The 23811-nt window shown below is 38.2% G+C and overlaps 1 protein-coding gene across 16 annotated transcripts in view; it reads right to left on the minus strand.

Annotated features, from left to right (window-relative positions):
* Window positions 1–314: 314 nt before the first annotated feature.
* Window positions 315–23811, minus strand: part of MLLT10 (MLLT10 histone lysine methyltransferase DOT1L cofactor) — a 241101-nt gene continuing 217604 nt past the window's right edge. For all 16 annotated transcript variants that reach the window (XM_086714783.1, XM_086714788.1, XM_086714796.1 and 13 more), the window contains 9 exons: window positions 17729–17846; window positions 16305–16377; window positions 13366–13520; window positions 11217–11405; window positions 10692–10780; window positions 10199–10560; window positions 9062–9158; window positions 4668–4877; window positions 315–2123 (listed from right to left, as the gene is read on the minus strand). In XM_086714783.1, the coding sequence (XP_086570909.1) occupies window positions 2079–2123; window positions 4668–4877; window positions 9062–9158; window positions 10199–10560; window positions 10692–10780; window positions 11217–11405; window positions 13366–13520; window positions 16305–16377; window positions 17729–17846 (1338 nt within the window). In that variant the 3' untranslated portion in view covers window positions 315–2078. The remainder of the gene's footprint in view (window positions 2124–4667; window positions 4878–9061; window positions 9159–10198; window positions 10561–10691; window positions 10781–11216; window positions 11406–13365; window positions 13521–16304; window positions 16378–17728; window positions 17847–23811) is intronic.

Here is a 23811-nt window from a genome sequence, read left to right on the forward strand (position 1 = left end):
TAAAAATGTCCAATTTGTCTAGAATAAATCAGTACCAGGGAGGTACTGCACAGCACGATGACAGTTAACACTACGGCAGGACCACGTGAAAGTCGTTAAGAGAGTAAATACTAAGAGTTCTAATCACAAAGACAAAACTGTTTTCGTTCTCTTATTTTTGTACCTGCAGGAGACGACAGATGGTAACTAAATTTATTGTGGTGATCATTTCACAATACATAGAAGTCAAGTTATTGTACTGTATACCTGGGGCTTACCCAGTACTGTATGTCAATTATATCTTAATAAAACTGGGAAAAGGAAATGACACAGAGTTATAAACATTATTAAATTTTATTAACAAAAACTTTGTACATTTTCTTTAATACATGTGGAATTTTACATCTAGGTAAAATAACAACACATTCAAAATTTACCATTTATACAAATTGTTACAGAATAACAACCAGTGGGTTAAATAAGTAAAATAAACCACACCGATTTTTTTAATTATCTACAAAAGATTTGACTTTCTTTAAAATTCCCCTGAACATATAAAAATAAATTAATTTTACTTTTCAATTAAATCTACCAATTAGAAATATTACAAATCAAAATATCAATGTTATGAATTTTTCACAATACAAAACAGATTCACAAAACCTTATTTACAGAAATGAGGTAAGAACTGTGCAATGTTTAACCAAGAGACATATTGCAGAATTAACATGTTCTTCCAGCTAAGTACACAGTGGAGGTCTAATTACAGCTGGGTCTTTTCCACTAATAATTCACACATTTGAGAACAGTTCAGTGATTACATCCCCAATTGTTTAATTTCTACTCTGCCATACCGTCACCCCAGGGGCGTGGCTACCCCAAGTGTAAGGACTGTAAATACAGATTTCACCTGTTTCAGGAACTGCAGTTGTTCGGTCTGTTTGAAATCACTGTCAGTAAACGGGAAGTTGTTTAAATTAACAACAACAACAAAAAAAAACAAAGTAAAAAAAATAAACTATAAACCTTACCAAATCCACTCATTTTTCTTGTGACTCATTAGTGGATAAACACCCAGGTAATAGTTTTGCCTGAGCTATCTACAGTGGCATAGAAAGTTTTCAATCAAGGCAGAAGCACGGGGAAGGCTGCTGTGCGGCACCGACTGCTCCCACTACTCACAGGACTGACGACGCTGCAGGCTCGGCTGTCCAGAGCCGTTTCAACACAACGGAGGTACGAACAGGCACTTGATTCAGGCCAAACCCTGCCAGCAGTTTCCAGAGTGGCCCCTCTTTCTGAAAGAAATCTTTCACTTTGAATTGATCTGGTTCCCCCAGCAGCCTTAGAACTCACTTAACTCAAAATATGAGTAGTTAACTTTAAAACACGAGTAGGTCTAAGCACTTTAAAAAAAAAAAAAAAAAGTGTTTAGCAAAAGAAAATTACCTTTAGCAGAAGCAGACATTACCAGCCTAACTTGATTACCAAAATTGGCCAAATCCCAACATAAAGAAAAATTTTAGAACAAAGATTGCCAAGTCTCAGTTGATGACCTATTAATTTGCAATATTTAACCAACAAAACTCCAATAGAAGAAATTGGGACAGTTCCTTAAAATCTGTCTTAAGATCGGACTCACAGAGCAAGCATACTGTAACCCAAACAAAAGACTGTATTTCATATTCCAACTTGTACAACAAAATCAAAGTTTATAATGGAACACGTCTTTAGTTTTGCTGTTCATCTCTCCAATTTATAACAAAATGAGTTGTGCACCAACTATATTAAATTTCTCTTAGGTTGATAAATTCATTGCATGTAAATTATTTCATTGACAAAAGTTAGTTATTAAATTTTTTTCTCAAAGTTCAAAAAAATCTGGGTTGAGGGATGGGGGGCATGGAAATTCCATTTCAGTGCAACAAAGCAACAAGAAAATTAATCAAAGCCTTACAAGAATGTCCTTGTGGCAATTAATCCTTTGCTGTGCAGTTCATTTCTTGTCGCATTTCTTCATAGGTGTAGGAGGGCTGCAATGGCAGCCAGATCAAGTGCTAGAGCAGCAGGAGAGGCAATTTCTAGAGGTTTCTCAAGTGTCAACTTTTCTCTTGAGTGACAGGCCCAGTTTTATCACTAAGTCTCTGCAGTTAAACAAAATCAAAGGCATTAGCTAAACGAATTTGTGGCCCACACTTGAGGTAACCTTCTCTTAAACTGGGATTAAAACTGAGATAAATGGTGGTACATATGGTTATTCCAATCTTCTACAAGTTGGCATGACTACTTCTCCGCACAATATAAAGACATGAATTTACTGATAAACATTATTGGCTGCTTTATATTAACTTCAGCAGGGCACAAAGACAGAAGTGCCCACCTGAAGGTCAGAAGTAGAGAACGGATGTAAATATCATCCCCCAAATTGACTTTTTCCACAAAAGTAGTAACACGGTGTTGTAGAAAATGAACGAAGAAAGTCATAGTTCTGATCCCACATGTCCTATTTGTCCCTTAAGCTTTAATCTCTTTGAGTCTCCTTTTTACGATCTATAAAAAAATGTTAAAGTCTTCAAAGACTGAAATCACATATACTATTGCATCTAACGGAGATAACATTACAACACAGAGTAGGGTACTCAGAAATATTATTTCCCAGCCTTGCTTTTCTCCCATTAGGTCATACTGCTTATTTTCCTTATTTACTATTGTGGTTTTCCATTATTTTAAAACCAAAAGCTTTTCCATTAAAATATGCATTCCATTAGAAAATGCATCCCGGTACAACTCAGGAAAGGGCAGCTTATAAATCCACGCGCACCTCGTTTTGTTGCGCTTCGCTTTATTGCGCCCCCCCCCCCCCCTCAAACTGAAGGTCTGTAGCAACCTTGTGTCAACCAAGTCTGTTGCTGCTATTTTCCAACAGCATTTGCTCAATTCGTATCTCTGTGCCACATTTTAGTAATTCTTGCAGTATTTCAAACTTTCTCATTATTATTATAATCGTCAAGGGGGTCTGTGATCAGTGATTACAACTTGCCGAAAGCTCAGATGTTAGCACTTTTCCAGCAATGAAAAGCAGTTTCGATTTAAGGTATGTACTTTGTTCTCTTAGACATAATGCTGCCGCACACCTAACAGACTACGGTACAGTGTAATTTTTATATGCCCTGGGAGCAAAACAATTCATTTGACTCACTTTGTTATTGTTACAGTATTTGCTTTGTTGCAGTGGTTAACAGTGGCACTGAACTCCCACTACCTTCAGGGTAAACCCGTAATTTGCTTTTTTAACACAAGAAAAAATTGAGAAAGGAGAAAAACGGTGTAAGAAGTTCCTACATGAATACAGAATCACTGAAATTTCCCACGTCTGGGAAACACTGGAGAGGTGACTAGGTTTGTGATAATGACAGTATTCACCATCAGGAAGTCAGAGAAACAGTGGGGCAAAGGCACCGAAGAGTTGATGACAACCAATAAACCTGTATTTTGAACCAACTCTTGTTCACTAAAGACAGACTAAAGCTTCTGAGGACGAACAACACAGTAAACAGCAAGCTTTCAAAGTGACAGAAAAGAGCAAACATGGTGACTTTCCACACCGTTATCTGCCAAGTGTCCCACCTCATTGTTTCCCTTCTTCCTTTTCCTGACGTCCAGTCTCCATTCTCTATCCCAATATCCTTCCTCTAACACGGCTCTGCCCTGAACTCGAATTTAGGGGAAACATTTATACTCCAGTAAAGTAGACCTGATTGAAGGGGGGAATTAATAGAAAGAAACAGCCTCTAAATGTGTGCTGCTATATGGACAGTACACTGTCCCTGCATTTATTTTTAATTTATCTTCACGTGTACGGTGAAAGGGTAAGATGCTGTCAGTTAAAGGAAATTAATAAAAAATTTAAATTCCATTACAAGTGTGATTATGATTTACTTTCTTTTTAAAATTCATCTGGCAGAGTAACTGGAGTGCCCTAAAATTTATGCATTAATCTTATTATAAATATAATTCAGTTTTAGAAAGTACTTTAAAGCAAAATAGGGGCGCCTGGGTGGCGCAGTCGGTTAAGCGTCCGACTTCAGCCAGGTCACGATCTCGCGGTCCGTGAGTTCGAGCCCCGCGTTGGGCTCTGGGCTGATGGCTCAGAGCCTGGAGCCTGTTTCCGATTCTGTGTCTCCCTCTCTCTCTGCCCCTCCCCCGTTCATGCTCTGTCTCTCTCTGTCCCAAAAATAAATAAACGTTGAAAAAAAAAAATTTAAAAAAAAAAAAAAAAAGCAAAATAATAAAAATATTCCAAAATTATCTAGACTGGTTTTATAATTACAGATTAATTAGACAGAGATCCTCAAAAAACCCCAACTATTAACTTTTGAATGGACTGTCCCATACCACTTACTACATAGCTAAAATACATTTTCATTTTCAAATTGCTAAATTATAAAACGTCCTTCAAACCATATGCACAAATTTAAACCAATATACTCAGGGGACATAGAAACTGGCTTGGGTCCTTCATGTTTACACTGGCCAGCTGCTGAAACAACTGGTTTTAAGATGAAATTATCAGGGGAATAATACGTCTAAAAAACAGTAAGAGAGGAAAACTAGAGACAGTCATCTCTGATTAATCAATACAATTCTTTTCCTAATTCCACGAGACAGAATAAAGCAAAGACACTTACCGTTACTTTCTGACTTGCACCGTCGCCGTGGATGGTGAGGAAGGGGTTGGTGGTCGCGGGGTGAAGCGGCGGCGCCTGGGTGCCCGCGAGCAGGTTGTTGATCGGTATTTGCGTGGGCCCAGGCATCTGGAGCTGCTGTAGCTCAGGCTGGTGGTGCTGCTGGTGGTGGTGCTGTTGCATCAACTGATACAGAAGGGCCTGATGTTGTTCCTTAGGGAAGAACACGTGTGACAAGATGAGTTCCCAGGCACAGAATTCAGCAGGCAGTGAAGCCTGATTTTCTGTTTTCTTCTTTACATTAGATAATACTAGATATTTAAATAGAGGTCACATTCATACTACTAAGAAAGAAAACGAGCATCTCATCCAGAAAAATACACTGCACTAGGTAATAACCATCTGCTATAAAATGTCTGTATTATTAGCGAATGGCGTATTTTCAAAACAGGGCAAACCAATATAGGAGATCTCTATTCAAATTAGGTTATCCATGATAATGAAGGGCAGCAGCAGCCTAGAAGTCACAAGTTATCTGGATCTGACTTCAGAAGGTGGGCCATTCTCATTCTCAATTCTGGGAACCTAAAGACACTTTCCAATTTCTCATTCATGTCAACAGAGAGTGCTCTCTTGCTGTAGTTATGAGACTATTCTTTGCAGCAAATATGTATTTTATTTCTCGAGTGTTTTACTATGTGCCAGCCAATGTTTTGAGACATATCAGTGGGGGGAAAAAAATCTCTGCCCTCTGTGTCTCAGCCTGGTGGGGGGAAGAGGGAGAGACAAACAAAAATGTTACCATGTGATTATTGGTAAGGATCCGGGTAAACAGGAGGGTAAGACAGTACAGCAGGGGTGAAAGTCTGAAACACACTGGTCAGGGCAGTTCGCACTTAGACAAGGACTTGGGAGGCAAGGAGGGAATTCGCTACGTGGGTATGGGGGAAGGGAGGGGACTTCTAGGCCGATGAAGCAGCCAGTGCTAAGGGGCGATGTGGGGGTATACCCAGTGTGATCAGGGAACAGCCAGGGGCCCGGGGGCAGGCAAGAGACAAGTGCACAAGTAGGACACGTGGGAAATGTGGGCCTCACGGTGGTAGGCCGTGAACACTCTGGCTTCTGCTCAGAGGAATATGGGAAGCCGAGGAGGGATGCAGTCTGACTTGGGACTTCTTGATGGATTCAATGTGAGGCATCAGACAAGAATGAAGGAGGACTGCAAGGTTTTTGGCTTGAGCAGCTACAAGTACGGTGCTGGCTTTGGCTAAGGTAGGCAAAACTATGGGTGGAGCAGGTTTGTAATAGATCAGCAGTGCAGTGTTGGACGTGTTATGCTTGAAATGTCCGTTAAAATACCCAAGTGGAGATCTCAAATAAGCAGCTGGATACAGGAGTCTGAAATTCCAGAGAGGGGCCTGGGCTGACGAGGGAACATCCACACATATTTCAAGCTGGAATGCAGGATGGGATTTAAGTTCTTTGACTGGAGGAGGAGATCACTGAAATCTAGGATACTCTTAAAACTGAGAGGCTGAGGTGAAGAGGAGGAGGACCCAGGAAAGGAGGCTAAAAAGGAATGAATGGTTAGGTAGGAAGAACACCGAGATAATGTGGTATCCTGAAGGCTAAGGGAAGAAAGTTTGCAAGGAGCAGGGAGTGATCAACTCTGTCAAATGCTGTTGCCAGACCAAGTAGGAAGAAGAACGACAACTGTCCACTGGACTTAGCAGTACAAAGGCCATTCTGGCAAGCAGAAAAACGGGGCAGCAGTTGGTAGGGCTGGGGAATGGCCAAGCAAGAGTTTTTCTTAAAATGAGAGAAGTAAGTATGCCTTAAAATAAAATGTGATGCCTGTAAATGAACAAATGTCACCCCACAACCTTGGCCGACAAAGAAAAGGTAGAGTTTAAACCACTTCGGTTCTTGTGGCCTCTAAGCAACAGTATGCTAAAACCTCCTAATCAACCATGTTCTAGAAATGAGACTATTATAATCTTGATGAACAGGAAGAACCCCCAATAAACTGAATTTTAGTACTTCACATTAAGATGAGAAAGAGATAAGAAAACAAGGCCACAATTTAGTGCAGCCATTAAAGAAGAATTTATATACGATCTCTCTTTTTACCACCGTAAGAACAGTAACAGTGAAAATGATGATCCAGAATCAAAACAAGTATTTTCAATATATTTTTGACTAAAGCAAAAAGTGGGTAGATACATTTTATTTTCAAAGATTTTAATTTTTTTAAGAAGATTTAAAAATATGTTTTTAAGTTTATTTATTTTGAGATAGAGTGTGCATGAGCAAGTGGGGGAGGGGCAGAGAGTGAGAGGGGGAGAGAGAGAATCCCAAGCAGGCTCTGCACTGTCAGTGCAGAGCCCAATGCAGGGCTCAAACCCAGGAACTGGGAGATCATGACCTGAGCCGAAGTCAGACGCTTAACTGACTGAACCACCCGGGCGCCCCACTTTTTTCTTTTTAAGTAGGCTTCACGCTTAGCACAGAGCCCACAGCGGGGCCTGAACTCACAAATCCAAGATCAAGAGTCTGACACTTAAGTGACTGAGCCACCCAGGCACCACCCCCACTCCACCCAGGCAGTAGATACAATTTAGAAAAAAATTACAAAGGCTAAAATTCTGAGTTAATTAAATAGTGCATTCTCCAAGCAGTCCAACTCAATGAAGTACGCTAAGGAAATAGAGCTGGACAGTCACTGACCACATCTAACCCCGTCTCGCTTTAAGTTTATCACTGCACAGGGCCAGAGTTCCTTGCATGTGAGCCACACACTTCCAATCTTTTTTTTTTCTTTTTTTAAACACTTTGTTTTTAAGTAAATCTCTACACCCAACACGGGGCTCGAACTTACAACCCCAAGATCAGCAGTCATATGCTCTACCAACTGAGCCAGCCAGGCACACCCTTCCCCCCCCCCCCCCCCCCCCCCCGGCACACACACACACTTCCAATCTTGGTCAATTCTTCCTCTCTTCTTCAAGACACCTATTCCACGTTTACTTCTCACCAAAAGCACAACTGCCAAAAACCTCTAGACAGCCAAATCCAGTGGTCAGTTCTTGTCCTCCCAGAAACATTTTACACAACTTGAGTCTTACCTTTGTTCAGATATTTATATTTCTGCATCCTTTCCTTGGACTCCAGACTCCTACAACTGTCCAGTCCACATCTCACCTGAACACCTAAACACCCGTGGCAAACTCGGCCTGCCTGTAACAGAACTTCCGTTTTCTCGGCAAAACCTGCTGCTCCTCCGAGTCTTCCAAATCTCAGGAAGACTCAACACCCAACTGTTTAGGACTCCTCTTTACCTTGAATGTCTGACAAACAAGTCCTGTTGGTTCTATCTTCAAAATACACAATCCCCGACAGTCGCCTGCCCTTACTTACACTGTTCTACGACACCACATCTTGTCTGCGAACTACTCCAATAGCCTCCCTGTTTCTTCTTTTGCCACCATCTCCCCTCCCGACACATACAGACCATCTCCCACGCAACAGCTACGCCGATCTTTTAAAAATGTGAATTGTTATATCACTGTTATTCTGTTCACATCCTCCAATTAATTCTTTAAAATAATCCTCCAAGGAAAAGTGAGGCTATACGCAACAAGATTTTAAAAGGTGAGATACTTACTAAAACGAGGTGATTAGTACACTATATACTATTTTGACACATTTGACAATTTCCACAATAGACAAGCTTAAAAAAACGCGAATGGCTTTTCATCATACTTAACATCTAAATTTCCTGCCCCGGACGGCCAAACAAGGCCCACCTGTGACCTCCTTTCCTCTGCACCAGCCTCTCTCTCATTCTGCAGTCATGCCGGCCTTTCTAGTGTTCACAACATAAACACATGCAGTCTTTCACAACTGTCTCCCTTCCATTCACCCATGCCCCAAATTCACGCTCTTTCAACTGTTAATTCAGGTCTGTACTCAAAAGTCACATACGCGAAGAGGCAAGACTCTCTTATGTAGAAAGGCCCCCGTCCCACTGTTCCTCTGTCCCCTCATCTTCCTTTATTTTTCTTCTCAGTACCTCACTACCAAAAGCTATACATGTATTTATCGTCCATCTCCACTGTCAGAGCGAAACTCCGTGAAAATACAAAGTCGCCCTCATCACATCACCATGGTCTCCAAGAGGACCACGCTACATGGTCTAATATTCGTAAATGAATAGGTAATAATGTCGCCACAGGTACCACAGACTATACCAAATGGCAAGAACAAACTGTTTTTGGGTGACGCATCCCATAATGCTGTTCACAAAGTGGATAACCTATACCCACACTGAACGCCTATTACAACTTGGGTCACTTGCTCCTAATAAAAATCAAGTATTATCAAAATGCAGAACTTACTGGCGTGAGCTGCTGAGAATTTAACAACTGCTGAAACTGCTGTTGGTGAAGATATATCTGTCTTTGCTGGTCAGAAAGTAATCCTAGTCCTGAGGCACTGAAAAACGATTACAATTCTTACTTTCTACTAGATACCTTTAATGGTTTTTAACATGTAAAATGAAAGACAACTTTACAACTTGACGTTCAATAAGTTAGCAAAGTCAAATTTTTAAACACAACACTTTCTGATCACAAAATCATGTACAAATATCTTATTTCCCTTTCTCTCTGTATACAGATAAACAAGAATTCACATTGTCAAGAAACGTTTTGTTTTCCTTCTTATTATAAACCAAGAAGGCACTAAGTAGTTTATGGAATAGAAATTTAAATGTGTTTGTAACATGCATGTAATAATTTTTATTTGTTTAAGGAGAATTTAACCCATACTAAGTAAGACATATGTAAAACAAAGAAAGAATTTCAACTACTAATTGACTTGACCTAACCTTTTTTTTTTAATGGTCCCAATGGTCAGTAAAATTAAGCACCAATCAAAAGGGAGCCAGAAGAAATAGTTTACTAGTATCCCCTGCAATCCATTTAAAATGATTTATTCCTCAAAAGTATGTTCGTTAACAACATGGCTTTAGCCTCCCTATTTTGAAGTCAAATGGAATGCCAGTACAATGAAACAGTTTCACCCACTGGAAATTCAAGATAAATATTTGACCTTCACCGGTACCAAAAGCTTTGATTATAAAATTAGCAAAATTGCATAGCTCAATTTTAAGAAATCAATATTCATATGTGATCTCATTACAATACTGGTTTTCTTCGGAATTTATGAAACATGACGGTATTGTAAGGGGATGAAGTACAAGGGGAGAGAACACAGATCAAGAATGAAATTTTTCGCACAGAATATATTTCATGCTTTGCTACTAACAGTGATTTCTTTTTGTTTTAATCTGAATGACTTAAGTTTCAAAAACAGTTCTCGCAATAACACAGTTGGCCTAGAAGTTTGCTGGATTTTAATTTCTTTGACTGCATCTACAAGAAGCACATTAAAACTCCCAATCTAACGCATGGACAGCACTAGTACTGTGTGGCACGGAAAAACCCAAAGTATAATTAAGTGGAGTTTCTTACCTGTTAGTCAGTGTGGCTGGCATTGGATGTGTTGCATTAGGTGGTACAGTGGTGTGGGTGAGGGGGGTAGGGTTCTGTGATATTGTGACAGGGGTCTGAATAACCCCATTTAAAGCTCCTACAATGCCATTAATTGCCAGTTGGTTACCTGGCAAAGCTCCAATTATTCCACCCACTCCAGGCACTGCAGGAATGGTGGATGTTACAGTCTGCATTCCACCAGCCAGTGCCCCCACTGTCACACCATTGACCTGCTGAACTCCGCTAACGCCTGAGCCCGGCTGCGCTGGACTCTGCCCAGCGGGAGGTGGGGTAGAAAGAGCAGAAGAGCTGCTGGTGCTCTGTCCACTGGAGGTCAAGTCCTAATGCAAGAAGGAACAGAAACTTAAGTGTGGAAGAACACAGCAGAACTGTGTAATATCATTTGAAGCCATTCAATGGGATCTACTATTGTTCATCAGAAAAACACAGAAACTAACCACACCCAAATTACCTGATTTAACACAGGAAGAGAATTATCAGGTAAAAAGCTGTTTCCCAGATGAGGGCTCTTACTGCTGTTCAAGGAATCAGTAGTAGGAGCTAGAATAATAAAAGACAAAAAGAAACCTATTTACCCTGTTAAATTACGTCATGTGTAAGATGAAAGGCTTATCTAAAAAGCTTATCCTGAAGCCCATATTAAAAACACTTAAATATTAAGTCTTGCTATTTCTAATACCAGTTTAAATGGGAAAATCTATACCTCTATTGAAGACTATGGCTTTAAATCAATAGAGATCACTACACATTTAAATAACTATTATCGTTAAATTATGTACTAAAGAAGTCAGAGCAAATTCAAGTCGATCACTTAACAGATTCTTCACGTTCTCTGAGAATAAGCTATCATTCCTTCTCTTAACCATCTTCATGTAACTGGTAACCAGTTATTATTCACTTATTATGAAAAAGATATTGAGAGTCTATCCTACTTTCCCTTAGATACAAAATAAAACAAACAAAATTTCACACTTACCATTCTGTGCTGAAAATGCATGCATTTGATGAGATGGGCTAGGATTTGTCGTTATTGTTGGAAAAGGCACTGAGAGCTGTGCATTCAGTAACTGAAGACGTTCTTTTTTGGCTGTCAAGTTTTTAATCTGTTCTTCTAATCTTCGATTTTCAACTTGAAGTTGATGTAATGACTTCAGCATTCCTAAAACTAGCAAACATTTGGATGGCTTTAATAAGGACAAGTTCCCACACACGACTAAGTATTTTACAGACCTAAGTGTCAATAACTTTAGAAATAAGTTAAAATAGGAAAGCGGAAATTCTGTAAAGCACTTTTATATTACTAGGTTTTATTTCTAAATTTCCTTTTATTTCTAAATTTATATGTAGATATAAATTGGGAAATAAGTAAATACAGCATAACGTATGTGTGTGTATGTAAGCATAAAGGGATAGTGGGCCTGGATAATACCTTCTGGAAACTTTGTTGCCACGTATCAAAAAAATCCGCCCACCTGGTTCAGGTAATTTCCATTTCTCAAACAAAACTGATAGGACGTTTACGTTTTATTCTCGCCAAAATAAAAACCTAATCACAAAGTCCAAGTGCCTGCCCCAATCTTTCATTCAAATCGTAGTTCAGATGGGAAAGAATCCCTCCAATATCCCTCACCGCAATCAAGAGCGCAAGTGCGTGCGCGCTGCTCGGTTCCGCTCAGCGAGGGCGAGCCGCCCGGCCTGCTGCTGCTGCACACGTTGCCCAGCAGGGAGCAGTGTGCGCGCACCGCAGCCCACATCTCAACTCCCACAGGAAGGCGTGTGCTGTCTGTAAACGAGGCCGTTTCCATCCGGCCTCGTCACCTCAAATACAGTTTCGATTCCTTCCACAACTTGGACGTCTCGACTGACAACACAGAGTAGTTATGGCAGGGTGATGGACGCTTTAAAAGTTCTATGTACGTATTAAAAGTTGTATTTGTTTAACATGCCCTCAGGGCCTTCGGAAGACACAACTGTACTGGTACAGCCGTCTGTGGTCATTTCCCAAGGATTTAACTTTTATCCCTCCTCTTCAAAATCCCACAAAGAAGCCCTTAGTGTACCCAAATGAGATGCAATAAGACTAAGCTAAACCTGTCCTCCAGCTATCATGTTTAAAGGATTATCCCGGCATGAATTTCCTCACAATTAGCATTTTTTGTCAAGGCACCATTCACAAAAAAAAAAAAAAAAAAAAAAAAAAAAAACCAAACAAACAACAAAAAAAAACAATTTATGGCACTTGTCTACTAACAAGAAGCAAAATGTTTTGTTTTAATATAATAAAGCAGCAAAAGTTTATATTCCCAAATGATAAAAAACCATCTATTTTTTCCCCCAAAAATATATATCTTTAACACTATCCCAGCTTCTCCAGCTACCTACCACTTACAGGAACTTTGCTTTTTTGGCTTTTTTCACCCATGGCCCTCCATAATACTTAGCACTGGAAATACTAAATATGTATACAAAGATATATATATGGGTATAGATATAGATACATGATACAACTTAATAAGTGAATATTTAATGAATGAAAATTGTATGTAATTTAGTAATCGTTATTCTTGCTCATCTAAATTGTAAAATTAGGAAGACAGCTTGCCATACTTGACTATATGCATTTTTAAAAATGAATTCTCTAGAGGTAAGCAAGTTTTCTTCCAACAAGTGAAGAGAAGATGTAACTCACGTGTTTTAGTAAAATGTGAAAACTGGTAAGAACAAAGTACCAACGTTAAACTAATTCAAAAGAGTAATAATAACCACTCAACAGATAAGTGCTTACTATGAGCTAGGCAATGTTCTTCACATTTTTTATGCCATTTAATCCTCAAAACAACACTATGATATAGGTACATTATTATTCCCATTCTACAAATGGGAGATTAAAGCATACTGACATCAAGAAATTTGCCCAAGATCATATTGTTAAGAACAGGTAAAGTGAAGTCCAGTAGTAAAACTGTAGAATCCCTATTAAACCACCACTCTATACTTTCTCACCATATTACAGAAAACATATTTCATAATTTCACTGCTACTCCTGATGAAGTGTGTCTGTTACATCCATCCATCTGTCTGTCTGTCCATCTATCTTTCTGTAAAGACATGAAAAGAATACTTACTGTCACTAGGAGTACCCTGTTCTAATAAAAACTGCTGTCCTTCACTCCACTGCCTCTCCAAAAGCTGTTCTATGCTGGCTGCTACTGGAGGCAGATTTTCCAAACTGCTGTTGACTGGTTGATCATAGCGAATCTGTAAGCTGCTTACAGGAGATCTGTTGAAAATATTAACTCTCAGGTTAAACAGAAAGAGAGTGCATTTACGCTTCTTACCTTATGCTGGCCCGTTTCCTGTACAAGTTTTCTAACTCTAGGCTGCCTATGCTGGAAGAATGATAAAACCATTATCCACCCTAAAATTGAGTAATTACCATTCTTCCTCCCCAAATTATAAAAATCACAGGAATAGCTGGCTAGAGTCAGTAATTAAAAACCACTAGAACACATAAACACAACACCAATAATCTCTGAAATAAGCTGTAAAAGAACTTGATACAGCCTTAGACAAAGGAGGGAAAGATAGTATTAGAAAACTTTAAAATAATTAGCCAGAAAAGAAGAGTTCCACAATTCTGCTTTAATATGCAAAACACCAGAGGAACACTGTACAATTATAATAATGTAGAAAGCATTTTAATACACAATCAACAGAATCTCAAATATCAGTAAAAAGAAATTTTTAATGATTTTGAAGGAACCCTTTGTTTTAAAGTAAAAAATACTTATTTTCTAGTATTTTCAGGATTAAGGAGCATTAGCAAGACCAAAGTAAATTTTTATTTGAGCCCTTTATACACATTTTTCTAAAACGTCTTAGAACTGTACTTCAAATGGTAATAACTTAACTCTTTCAAAGCAAATATTACTTATATTAAGATAAATATATAATGTTCTCTCGTCCACTTTTTGTCTTAAATTAGTAAGCATGCCCATTTCTGGTCTCCAGCCTCTACACTAACATAATATATTAGTAAAGGGCTTTGGAGTTTCCAAAGTGTTTCCATGTAATTATCTCATATGATCGTCACAACGAGAGAGAGAGAGAGAGAGAGAGAGAGAGAGAGAGAAAGTCAAAAGCGTGGCTTATTGGTTCCATTTCTACAGGAGGAAACAAGATGGGGCTTTAGTGACTTGTCCAAAGACACACTGCCAGTAAATGGCAGAGCTGGGGCCACAACTCAGGTCTCTTAACAACCACCGGTGTTCTGCCACTGCCTCAGTATGCTTCTCTATAAAAATCTCTTTGAACAACAAGTTAGACAAATGAGGTTTTTTATTCTACACATAAACATCACATGCTACATATAGTTGACCATCCCTCTTCAAATAATACATTATGCCAGGATACTTTAGGCTATTACATGTCAGGCTGATTTTTAAAGGATAACATAAAGTTGGAAATATATGCTAAAAATAATTTAGTATGATTTATTGTTGGAAATTCCATTTAGCTAATGAAAACCTGAGAACTACTGTGCTAAGCAAAATAGCACTAAGGGATCTCGCAGAATTTCTGGGTAGTTTCTAGGATATTTTAAGAGGGGAACATGGACATGCTTCCTCCACTAAACACACGAGCAAAAGTCCGCCTAGTTTTCTACTTTGAAAAGAAGAATAATAGAATAGTACAGAAGTAATCACAGCATAAAATTACAAATTAGTCGGTTGATGTTATCGTGTGCTTCTGATTCCTAGTTTCAAAAGAAGAAATATTTCATTTCCTATAGTGCTCAATTATGAAAAATACTACTACTTTTAGGTCATCCAAGAATTTTATAGGAAAAGACACACCTAGTGGTACCACTAGAAAATAGCAAAATTCGACGTTACTGAACTAATCTACTGATAAAGATGTTCCTTAACAGACTTTACCAATATATCAGCAATACAACAACAGATACTAACAGTATCATCGCATGAAAAATTTAATTTTTAATAGAATTTTTAAGTTTGCATAGTTGAAAAAAAAAAAAAAAGACTCCAGAATGGGCTTTTCCCTCCTTCTGTTCTCCATTCTCACCAAGTCTAACCATGCTTGAGGCACAGTTTACAAAATTAGACAGCAGAGAGAGAGCAAACAAACTAGAAGAAGGTATAGAAGTTAAAAGTTGTATATAATTAATAAAAAGAGAGCTAGGGCCTAAAGTTCGACTGTTTTCCATAAGCTGGCACAATATTCCCTTCTGCCATTCTCCCCACTGAGAACAGAAGATGTGGGCATTTAGACTGTGCTCAGAAAAATTCAACCATTTCAGTAGAACTTTGCTAAGAGTGTCCTGCTAACTTCTTTATCTCCTATCAGAGATATTTAAGGCACCTAAGTTCGTTCAGATAATATCTAAGACAATTTTACAGAACGAATGTAAAACACTTATTATACTTTGATTCAAACAATTTTAGGAACTGGAGGGATTTTACTTTATTTTATTTAGTTTATTTTTTTTAGGCATCTCTACACCGAATGTAGGGCTCGAACTTACGACCCCAAGATCTAGAGTCCCATGCTCTTCCGACTGAGCTACCCAGGAGCCCCGAGAAGTAGAGGGAATTCAGAAATGAGCCCCAAGAACTAGGAACCAGAGATGAAAGGGTTCAAGTGCATTGCCTACAACAGAGCTAAAACTGGAACCCTAAGTTGAAAGCCTGGAGTCGGTAGCTTCAAGAGGTTTTAAAGACTATCTCATAACCAAAAAGAATTAGCCAAATTAACGTATTTAACAGTACCAGTCGCTAAATGTACAAATGATAAAAACAAGAGAGTTCAAATTGACTGGAAATCTAAGAAAAGGTAGGTCCTTCTAAAAGCTTAAAGTCTAACCATGTGTTTAAATTAATATTCAAATTAATTGAGAATCATTTTTCTTGACTGTCCAGACATGCTTCTTATCTACAGAATGCTTTTACAGCCTCACAAATGTGTGCTCTGATAGGAGATAAAGTAGTTTCCAAATCTCCAAACGTCTCCTTTGCCTCGCCTCTGCAGAGTAAACAGCGCTTACCGCGGTGAGAGACTTCCTCGGGGTGAGCTTCCTCTGCCAGCAAGGCTGCGGCCATTGTCTCCGAGATCTTGATCTGCAGTGTAAATATTTCATAGCTGATAAAGTGACTCTCACTAGATAAGAGGTTTTAAGCTCTTGCCCTGATTTTCCCTAAAACGTACATAAAACCTTTACCACTACTTTGCAGTTACTCTGAAAGTAGATCTAGTATGTTGCTAGTTCAGAATTGCTGAACTGTGGCATGTAAGGCGTTGTCCCTACACGTTTTTGTGGGTGTAGAAGGCCATGGATTATGTTCCGTTCTTTCATTCCTTTCAATTTTACAGCACAGAAGCGTGGTTTGCATTTGCAGTACCCTCCCCTCAGCCACTTTTAATTTCTACGGTTAAAGTAATGAATCACAGCTGTGGACAGCTAATCTGTATGCTTATCACAGCAAATCCTTATGCTTTGTATTTTTTAACACTTTGCATCCCAAGACAAGTCATCAAGTACATAGTGTACGACATAAAGCCACACACCATAACTAAAATTACACATATTACACGGATCCTCACACCAAGAATAAAGTTAAACATAACACTAAATATTTAAATTGACAAAAACAAGTAGGAAGATAGCATGCTGGACTTAAAAGGAAAAAATTAATTTCTTCAAAATAATTCTTAGGTAACACCAAATATCTCTGCTTGACAAGTAACCTGTGTCTCCCCTACAGTCAGTTCCTTATAAAATCACCCTATCTGGCCTCTTTCAAGGTTGTCCTCCCCTTATTCTGAGTCAGGTAACCTCTGACCTGAAAGGGTAAAGACATGACTGATCCATTCTTGGTGAACTGCTAAACCCATTCCCTTCCCCCAAACAGGCATGACTATTTGGACATGTCAACAAATCCTTAAGGATGGAATGAAACAAAGCAAATCCAGTGGCTCATTAAAACAGTACAAGAGGCAAATGCTACAAAATGTCAACTGGTAAAAATTCACAGGATTACTAAACACTGTAGAAATTCTCTAACAGGATTTTTTTTTAACCAAGTTTGTGTAATGCAATTTCATGAATTATGCAAATAAAGGTTTAGGCTATTCACAGGAAAGCCCAGTGTTATGTTACTTTCATTGCACAGAACTGAGAACTGAACACATCAATCACAAAAGTCACAGGAGACATTGTTGCATTCCTGCCTGCTGATGGCTCTGCTTAAACATTTACATTTCAGACAGTAAAAAAAAGCACATCACTATTTTGCAGCACCGCACACTATTTACTTCCAACTGTGACTCTTTTGGTTGGGGGTGGGGGGTGGGCACAATCCTGTATTAACCACACCTTTAGACTTTTCAAAGAAAATGAGCCAAAGGCAGGGATTGGGGGGGGGGGGGGATTTATGCTGGGGAAAGGCTGAAAAATTCTGGAAAACTTACCTGTTTGACTGTTTTCAGACTGAACTATAAGAGCTGCCATTGATGAATTTGGATTTAATCTATTGCCATACATATGAGATGGTGCCTGACTAAGAGAAGATCCAGATAGGGTATTTGCCTAAATGAAAAGAATTACAAAAATAAATGAATGATATTAGAAAATATCTTCACGCTTTTCCTAATAGACCTAGCAACTGTTTTCTCTAACCTAAGAATATAAGCAGACATTCCTGACTTTCTAAAGAGCAAATTTTATTCTTTCTTGTTTTACCATTCCAACATTTCAACTTTTTTGAAATAATTCCAAATAAAAAAAACAAAGACTGGCACATTCAAAGTTAACTACGCTAACTTTAATTTCAAAGTATCTAGTCACTAACAAAACCCAGTGGCATGGTAACCATGTGAACATATGACTAATTATTTAATCTTATTAAACCATTTACAAAATAAAGGCAGGTAGACAACAGATGTCTAACAAATGCTTCAGTCCCTTACATCACAGGCTGGCTAAGGAGGTCAAAAGGGCCAATTTCTACTTTTAGTATTTTAACTACACAGAGCTATATTTCCATTGCTTAACTCTGTCATTAGTAAAACCTGCACACTATTCTGTTACTTCCTATTTTGATAGACTTGGAAGCCTGCTGCTTTTTCTGTTTTGTTTTGTTTTTATTTTAAAAGAAAGCAAACAGGCATCACAAGTATGTTTTCTATACAATGCAGAGCTCAACGAATCACAGCTTTGCCCTGACCCCATATAAGGCACTGTCTTTTTGGCAGGAAGCCAGCTCCACTAACTGAAGAGCTGGTCCAAAGTTTGTAATTCATTCATGTTGCTAACCACAATTCTGAGGGCCTCTACTGGGCCTTGTGCCAAACAAGGGAAAATGAACCCTTAAACAGATGACGCTACGGAGGCTGGCCAAAGTCTTGCGTAATCCAATGTAATAAAAATGCCTTCTTTGATGTGAATACCTTCTCCCACTTTCTAAGAATATTATAACCTTAAAATGTGGCATTCTGGGAGCGAATCTCCTGTACACAAAATACTGTTACTCTAAGAAGGCTATTCCTAGCCTCAATACTTTTGAGATTTAACATAACCATAGATTTAAAGCAGACTTCTTATTCTTCTTCATGAATGAGATCAAACTTAACCTTTTATAAAATGAAATTATTGTATAGTTATTTCATAACAGAATTCTGGAAAAGAATTTCAAAGGCTTGAAGCAATTCGAATATAAAGAGGCTAAGTAATCGCAGGACAAAAGATGTGGGATGTTCTACCACACGTACAACTAACTACACACAGGAGACCAAGACATGTCGACACGGTAGTTATAAAAAGCAAAATATTACAGAAAATAAACTGGGTTTCTGGGAAGATTCAGACCCTGACATTATATATGGCTTCTGGCCAACTTACTGGGCATGAAAACTGGACTTTACAATTCACAGAAGTAGCCTGTGAGATAGAATCCTGTCCTTGCTTTCCACTGTTTCAAAGGGTATATTTCCTAGTTCATTCTTCAAGGTCTAAGTTTAATTGGTCAATTTCTGGGTTTCATTTTTCTTCTTATTAAAGATGTGTATACAAAGCCAATAAATTTATACCATAAAGTCTTGCTTAACAATCAATTAGCCCTCAGGAAAAGGTAAGTCATAATTTTAACTTCAAGATCATACTAGATGCTTACCAGGTATTTAGTAGTGTAGCATACTAAAATATACAATTCATAAATGGAAATATAGCTAGGTGTTTTTTTGTTTTTTTACCTCTTGGTTACTCATAAAATAACTTAGGGTAAGAAAAACCACCAAACAGACAAACAGAAAAGTACAGATGTTACTAGTCCCATATGTTAACATCTCAGGTACCTTACACTTAAAAATATCCTTTGCAGAGCCGATTTGCTCTTACTCTAGATACAATTCTAAGAAGATCATCTAAGCATATAAAAGATTAGAAAGTGGAAAATTCACTAGAAAGAGGAAGAAAAGTCATTTCTTGAGACATCTGCTGGCAGCAGGAATCAACAGCTGACAGGAGGAGAAGAAAGAGAAAAAGAGGAGTGAGGTGACGCTCAAAGAACATGGACATCTAGATGCCTTAAACCTGCATCTCAGCCTTCTGGCTCTCCTGTTTCGTGCAGTCGTCGTAACGGTTGAAACTTAACTAACGTTACACCAGTTGGGTTATCAGTTTTATGAGCTGCCTTAGTCTCTTGATAAGAATCAAAAGATCCTACTCCAATCAGAAATACCCTTTTTCAGGAAGAATTCTTCCTGCAAGGGCTTTATATTTATCCTTATTAGCTTTCAAATTTTTTGATACAGTCTTCAAATTATCTTAGTGTCTCTATCACACATTAGGCCCACCATACTACAGGATCAAAATGCAGAGCAGTACTGCATAATAACTGATTTGCATAATGACTAACATCAAGAAGAAGATAAATCATCTTTAGCATAATTCCAAAAGAAGAAAGTAGGTATTTTATAAAGGTGGCAGACAAAAGTAAAGTTAATAAAATAAAAACCTAAAATGGGAATACATTTTTCATCTTCCTAAATGATCAATTTCCCAAATTCCCTGAATGAGTAAAAATTACCTGGTAGTTTGTTTTTAAAGAATTATTGCATTTATTGAAACCAGAAACTTTGGAATGAGATTACAAGTTATTAACATTATCAGGTAGCATTTTATGGTGTATTAAAACATCTAAACCACTCTACATTAAAACTCAAGTCATTAACGTCATTTTAAGCGGTAACAAGAGTTATGAATCCACAAATGTCTGACACTGCTTAGCCAATACTTCTGAAATGATGTTTAGAATGGTTAATGTTGGGAACCCATGATAAGCTTGTTGCCTCCTCTGGGCCAAGAAACCCTCATCAGTTTAGTGAAAAGATTCTACAAGTTAGTAGCAATAAGAAGGGTGAGTGAGGTGGGCAGGGGCAACTTACTTAGGAGAGCATACATATAATGTTGGACATTCTGTAGACTCAAAATTTTCTGTTGTCTTTAACAAGTGAAAGCACTAAGATTCTGGAGGACAGAAGGAAGTTCATGTGAACCTAAAGAAACACTGGTAAAGAAACATAAAGGGCACTTGAAAGCTTTCATTGTAAAAGAAATCTGGAATAAAGAAAACAACATACACATACTTCTCCCACAGCGTATGTCAGATGGGAATTTTTAAAAGAGCATCAAAAGCCAATGATGCACACACCAGAAGTCTGCTTCAGGAGACCTGGGATAAAAGACAGGCAATTCTTTTTGGAGAGAACTACCCACCTTAGGACATTTCAATTTTATCTTGCCCAAGTAAGCGGAAGGGCTACTAGGGACAGAGATCCTCCTTGAATCTACTGGCACTATAAGAATAGCTGTTAACTCTGCGGAGGCCGAAGGAAGGAAATCTAAGATATATGTGAACTCTACTACTTTTGCAACTTTTCTATATACTGTACATCTATAATGATTTCAAAGTAAGAAGTTAAGGCATGCTTGGATGGATGGCTCAGTCAGTTAAGTGACCTACTCTTGATCTCAGCTCAGGTCATGATCTCTGCACTGACAGCACTGAGACTGCTTGGGATTCTCTCTCTCCCTCTCTCTGCCCCTCCCTTGCTCACGCTTGTGCGCGCGCACTCTCTGTCTCTCTCTCTCTCTCAAAATAGGTAAACTTAAAATAAAACAAAACCAAAATTAGAAGTTAAAACAAAACAAAAAAATGATAAGACAAACTAGTTAATAGTGTCTCGCTGAAATCATATCATCTAATCAACAGTGTTAATCGAAATAGTTAGATTAGATCAAGATAAAAATATTTAGTAAATATTTTAAGTTCATATTGCCATAATAAACTTTTTTTTTTAAGTTCGTTTATTTTAAGGGGGGGAGGGAACGGGAAGGAGGGGCAGAGAGGGAGAGAGATAGAGAATCCCATGCCGACTCTGTGTTCCCCAACTCGACATGGGGCTTGATCTGACGAACCATGAGATCATGACCTGAGTTGAAACCAAGAGTCTGAGGCTTAACCCACTGAGCCAGCCAGGTGCCTCGCCGTAATAAACTTCTGCTTTCATTTCCAATATATGATACCTCAGAGTTTTTGTTCCCTCCCCAAGATTAATTGAAAGGAACCACTTCCACCCAAGATGTTACAGAACACTTATTCTAATACTCTAGTAATAAAGCCTCAGTAAGAGAGGTATTTTACCAGATGGACCCAAAGGCAAGTAGAGGAAGAATAAATTGAATAATTATTGAGGAAAATTCAAGCTACTTTGAAAAAAAAAAGAGTATGTTTAGGTGCCTGAGTCAAAGAACCCTAAGCAAATTTAGAATAAGTTATACTAAAACACCTAGAAAGACACACAGGTCTCTACCAAGGCAGTATTCCAACTCAAAGCAAATGAAATCAAAGAAATTTATTGTTTCATAAGTAGACTCACGGACCATATTAAAATATTAACAAGATTAAAATGACATTTCAGCTTGAAATTGCCCCTGCTGTCAATAGTTCACCTCCTATATTTCAAATGTCTGCTTATGACCACGGAGAAATTTTAAAAGAACTCTAGCTGCAAAGCAACGCTACCCAATTCCTAGGCACTTGGCTCCTTCTAAAAGAGTCAGATTATGAAGGAAAAAAGTCAGACTAAGCCTACTCAATTATTTGAATATCAGACAAAAATGGATGCTGTTTTGTTAGGGCTTTTTTCCTCCCAAATGTTGGTAAAGGCAGAATAATACAGAATAAACAACAAAAATTCAGTTTGAGAGAACAGAACCTATAAAAACTTCACTTTTGGAACGTATCATAGCAATACCTAGAGGTGGATATGAAACTTTATACTTTGATCATACAGGAAAGGGTTATAGTAAGCTTTTTTAAATGCACAATTAACCTGTCAATAAACATTAAAATCACATGATTCAAACAAGCTCAAAACACAGTAGAGCTTCTTCAAGCATTCCAACCCTGACATATGATATAAAATATATTCTTTCAAAATCTTGTCGGATTCACTAAATTGAATATTACTTTTAAAAATTTCTATCTCATATATACATCCTTAGAAGAGAATACTTTTATCACTATATCTGCCATAAATCAAGCTTTCTCACCGAGGGCAAGGTACTAGAACCTCTCTGTCCTCAATTTCCAGTTGGAAGCACGGAGATAATGAGAGTACCCACCCTCATAAGAATACTGTGAGAATTAACTGAGTTAGTATACAGGGCTTATAAAGAATCCGTGGCACATGGTAAGCAAACTTTAACTTGTTATTTTAAAAATTATTTTCATAAGCTATTACGGCTTCCATTTTTCCATTAACTTCATTAGAGAATATAATATATCAATTATATTTTGATACTAATATGGCTAGACTTCAAAGATTAAAACATATTTCCTTAAGAAAAACTAGATGGTATAAATGTCTCATTATGCAATAATATTGTAATCTATGTATTCTTTGGTAATAATATAGCAATAGTGCAGGGGTGCCTGGGTGGCTCAGTCGGTTGGGCAGCTGACTACAGCTCAGGTCACGATCTCGTGGTCTGTGAGTCTGAGACCCACATCGGGCTCTGTGCTGACAGCTCAGAGCCTGGAGCCTGTTTCCGATTCTGTGTCTCCCTCTCTCTCTGCCCCTTCCCTGCTTGCTCTCTGTCTCTCTCTCTCTCAAAAATAATAAACATTAAAAAAAAAATTTTAATAGTATAGCAATACCGCAAATATAATAAAATTCAAATATTTTAATGATAATTTATACATCTTTTCAATTTGCAAACACAACTTGACCAGAAAAGTTTCCAGGAAAAATTAGAGAACAACGGAAAGTTTCAGATATTCTCCAACTCAATTCAAACTTTGCACTATGAAACATATTCTGATAACAGACCCCATTTCTGTGTCAGCTCCCACCAGTAAGGCTTTAATACTCAGCGTGTGATGAGAGATGAAACCAAGTGTGAACAACTTTCAGGTCCCATGAGTAGGCTGACTGTTAAAGCTGTCAGGTTCAATTGCATCATTCCACATTATTCAATGCCTCAAACTGCT

This window comes from Puma concolor, chromosome B4 (genome assembly GCF_028749965.1).
Source record: "Puma concolor isolate L17-30 chromosome B4, mPumCon1.1.hap2, whole genome shotgun sequence".
NCBI classification, from domain to species: domain Eukaryota; kingdom Metazoa; phylum Chordata; class Mammalia; order Carnivora; family Felidae; genus Puma; species Puma concolor.